Genomic DNA, 4360 nt, shown 5'->3' on the forward strand with positions numbered 1-4360 from the left:
AGTGATCAAGGGTTTCCTTGTTCTCTCTGCTCTAACCACGGTGGTGCTTTGAAGCCAGTTCTAAAGAATGGTAACTAATAGTGGCGGATCTCTGGAGTTTGCTCATTTGTTTTTCTTTCAATGGATACAGAGGCTTAATAACGCACAGCCGCCCAGGAGTACGTACGAGTACGTGGCGGTGGCGAAAAAGTTGGGCATCTCGGCGATAGTGAGGGAGAAGTTGAGGAGGAGATCATGAGATTATATTTAAATTCGAGATTCGGTTGGTGGCGGTGGTGGGTGGTGTCTCTAGTGGCAGTTATGGGTATTTTATTTATGAAACCGAGTGCAGCAGAGATGCAAGAATGCCTGAGACCACCCAAAATGAGGAAGACAAAGAACAAATGTATCATTTCAAGAGAGTTCTGATGACCTCTATGAATATAGTACTTTGGCGTATTTTTGGTCGGACTCCGATGCATTCATGGTCAACACCTTTTACTTCTTCCTGGCCTTCTCTACTTGGGATGCCATCATGAAGAAATTCAGGAAGTAGTAGAGACAGCCACCAGAACCACATACCCATAATCTTTAGGAAGCAATGTCACGACTGAACCCATTTTCGGACTGAGTTTATTAAGATCTCTGTAAAACTAAGTCAATTGGCTGGACCGTCGAGGAGTGAAGATTTGGATCTCGATCGCGATCCCAATTCAAATTCAGTCTTTCTTATGAAGAATGAGAAAAGATTATTGAAAAAAGAAAAAAAAAGGCAGAGAGGAGGAGAAAGATGGCCCACATTGTCAAGATTTCTAATCAATCACACAAACAGCCGCCTCAGTATTCCCACTATCACTAAAGGCGCGTGGTTTAACTTTCAAGCCGTGTATATTCACGGCCCGTGCATGGAATAAGCTCTCAAATCGAAGGGACTTAACTAATTCAGTTCTGGTTGAAAACTGTACGTCAAACTCAGTACGTAGTTTTTGATCTCGTGTGAGTTTAAATTTATGAATACCATTAAAAAGCATTAGATCTCCAATTCTTCTTTGCATGTGGACAGCAAAATGGAGCACATGAACATTACGAGTTGCTTTCACTCCAATGTAAACAGCAAAGTGGAGCACATGATCTTTGGATCAAGGGCAAGGTAGCCCTGTCCGAAACTAGTACGTACATCTTCCGTGCATGCTAACCTCGATCCACTCTCCATGATGTCAAACTGAAGCATCTGAAGCATCCTCCTTTTCTACTCATTCATACCATGTGGCACATCATTAGATTCTGTGCGTAAACAATGGCCTTGAAGTTGAGAAAGACTAGACCAAAGGGTCCAAGGAAGTGTGCTAAATGGAGCAAATCACGGTACTCAGAGACATACAGACACATCTTGCGGCTAATTTGGTGCCTCTCTGAACATGGAAAGAGCTGCCGGCCGGTGCTTATCTTCTCTTCTATCCAACAAATTATATAAAAACATAGGTACATGTGAGCTGACTTTTCTCTCCTTTGTTTATATAAGAAGGGCCATTGTGGCTAATTCTTCCACTTTCAAAACGATATGGCTCCTTTCTCTATCCTTCTTTGCTTTGTGGCCACTATCGCTATCACCGGTGCTAATGCTTCTGCAGCTGCTACTCGACGTCGTCTTGATGGTAATCATCCCTATATCTTTCTTGACTATAAAGCAGTTTAGTGTTAATTTTCTGCCTATTTGCTGTATATGATACTTGATTACAAGAGAACAACCACTGCAACATGCATGCTATAGCTTCGAGCTAGAACGGCAACGTACGTACGCAATTTTAACAGTCGTACAGGTTAACTTACTACAATCTTTAAAGATCAGACGTCCCCAGTTCCCCTAACCTAAGCTTGGAGACTTCTGTAACCCAAGTTGGAGTTAATTAGATCTCTAACCCTCTACCATTTTCGAGATTCTAGTATTTTTTGGAATAGAGGGCCTTGTTGTTGTGTATTAGTGTCGAATGAAGAAGTAAACTTGTTATACATTTTCAACAGCAGCCTAAATTTTCAATTACTAACTTAGCACAATGAATACTCCAATTATTATCAGTAGACTAGCTTGTTTGGAACCAGACAGGTAATTTTGCTGTTACGTGTAACATATAGTTACAGAAATAGTGGATGAGCCAGATAGAATATTGAACTCATTGAAGAGAAGGGTTTTCTTTCTTTTTGATACATTAACTCATCTTTATTCGTTTTTTAGCGGAACTACCAAATGGACACTTCGAATTATCGCCCAGTTCCTCCAACCTAAACAAAACAGTCATCATCGGCAGATACTCACTCCCAAAGTGGGAGATCGACGGACTGGTGGAGTACATCTCAGGCGGGCCTCAGCCAGGTAGCTTCTACTTTCACGTCGCGCGCGGAGTCCATGCCATAAGGCTTGGCAATGAGGCCTCCATTTCTCAGAACGTCAATGTCAACCCTGGCTCATTTTACTCCCTCACATTTAGCACTACAAGGACTTGTGCTCAAGATGAAGCGCTCAATATCTCAGTACCGGGTCAGTCTACAGAGCTTCCCATTCAGACATTGTACAGCAGCAATGGGGGTGACACTTATGCATGGGCCTTTAAGGCAACTTCCAAGGTTGTTAAGGTTACGTTTCACAACCCCGGGATTCAAGAGGAGCCAACTTGCGGTCCTCTGTTAGATGCTATCGCAATCAAGGAAATGGTGCTTCCTCAGAAGTATATAAGAGGTATGATTCCAGAGTTTGGAGCTTATTTGATAATATACTCCACTCATTCTTGCTTAAACGTACGAGTGACAAGTTAAAAACCGATGAACACTATATGGTGAGATCGATCAACAACGAGCTAGCTAGCTTAACTTATTAAAGGAACGTACCTTAATTACTAGCTGTCATGTGGTCAATTCAAGCTTCAGAAACTAAAGACCTTGAATGTATATAACTTTTTTGCACACATGATACTAACTCGAAATCATTCTCACTATATATATGCAGGTAATCTAGTAAAGAATGGTGGCTTTGAAAACGGTCCTCATGTGTTTAAGAGATTCTCAACTGGAGTCCTCCTCCCTCCACAGTTACTGGACAAAATCTCACCGCTACCCGGATGGATCATCGAATCCCTAAAACCTGTGAAGTACGTCGACAGGAAACACTTCTCAGTTCCTGGCGGATCCGCAGCAATTGAATTGGTTGCAGGAAGAGAGAGTGCCATTGCTCAAATTATTAGAACGCTTCCAAACAAATTTTACAACCTTACATTCACAATTGGAGATGCCAAGAATGCTTGTCAAGGATCGATGATAGTTGAAGCCTTTGCTGGTAAGGAAACCCTAAAAGCTCGTTATGTGTCTAAAGGCAAGGGTGGATTTAGAACTGTGAGCTTCAAGTTCCAAGCAATTTCCTCCAGAACTAGAATAACATTTTACAGTGCACATTATCACACGAAGCTTCATGATTATGGTCATATGTGCGGCCCTGTCTTAGACAATGTCATTGTTTTTCCAAGTCACTAAAGAATATCTTTTATTGTTCGGAGTTGGAACCGGCTGGTTTTCTGTAGAACTCGGTAGTTCGTCCACGCGTTGCCGCCAGTTCAAGAATGAAGACAAAAATTATCTGGCCCTTCCGGTTTCAGTTGACAATTTGATCAGTACAATAACAATGAGTGTTAAATCATCACCTCGTCATTTCGCCACAACCATATGTGTATGAATTTTACATAGATATAATGTTTGAATATTTTTTGTCATATCCCTATATAACTAATTTGATGTGTCAAGGCGTCCTAGCTTTTTGAGATTTTGTGTTTAGCTAGATACGCTTTTCAGTTGTATATGAATATATGTTACATATATAAAGATGGGACGATGAGTAATAACAGGCAATCTTGAGGTTCAACCAAGAATCTACTAGGGGAACTCGAAATTAATAATTGAGCGGGCAAGGCCGATATAGGAGTGCCATGGATGATACATAGGTAAGTCTATCACTGTCGTCGTTTCTTATGTTTAAGTTTTTCCGAGACTTTACTATGGAAAGGAAGCTGTGTTCTAGTAAGAAAAAGCTTGTTTTATCGTTTGCTAATGTCAGAGATGTAATACCCAAGTTTTTTAATCTCGTTTAACCAACACATTAGAATAAACTAATTGACATTAGTCAAATAACCTAATTTAATACATCGATATTAAACTACACGTCGTCAAAAGCGTTCCCGACGCTCAAATTTATTTGATTGACTTTACAATTATTTTCTTTTGTTTTAAAAATAAGGCTTCTTATAAAAAAGTCACATTTGATATATATTTATAAAAAAGTCAAGTAAGATTTGAAAATTATAAAAAAAATCACGCATATTAATTTGTTATACCGGTG

The 4360-nt window shown here is 40.1% G+C and overlaps 1 protein-coding gene across 1 annotated transcript; it reads left to right on the forward strand.

The window, feature by feature from the left end:
* Positions 1 to 1540: 1540 nt before the first annotated feature.
* On the forward strand, positions 1541 to 3527 carry LOC126796951 (uncharacterized). Its single transcript, XM_050523662.1, has 3 exons — positions 1541 to 1634; positions 2213 to 2713; positions 2981 to 3527. Exons 1-3 carry the CDS (start codon positions 1541 to 1543, stop codon positions 3499 to 3501), a joined length of 1116 nt encoding a protein of 371 aa, XP_050379619.1. The 3' UTR covers positions 3502 to 3527.
* Positions 3528 to 4360: the final 833 nt, after the last annotated feature.

This window comes from Argentina anserina, chromosome 6 (assembly GCF_933775445.1).
Source record: "Argentina anserina chromosome 6, drPotAnse1.1, whole genome shotgun sequence".
Lineage (NCBI taxonomy): Eukaryota > Viridiplantae > Streptophyta > Magnoliopsida > Rosales > Rosaceae > Argentina > Argentina anserina.

Bases quoted from the DNA above. Each gene is read 5' to 3' on its own strand.
- LOC126796951 (XM_050523662.1), top strand. From the start codon at position 1,541: ATGGCTCCTTTCTCTATCCTTCTTTGCTTTGTGGCCACTATCGCTATC. The intron at 1,635-2,212 runs GTAATCATCCCT...TTCGTTTTTTAG, and splicing joins TACTCGACGTCGTCTTGATG to CGGAACTACCAAATGGACAC. The intron at 2,714-2,980 runs GTATGATTCCAG...ATATATATGCAG, and splicing joins TCCTCAGAAGTATATAAGAG to GTAATCTAGTAAAGAATGGT.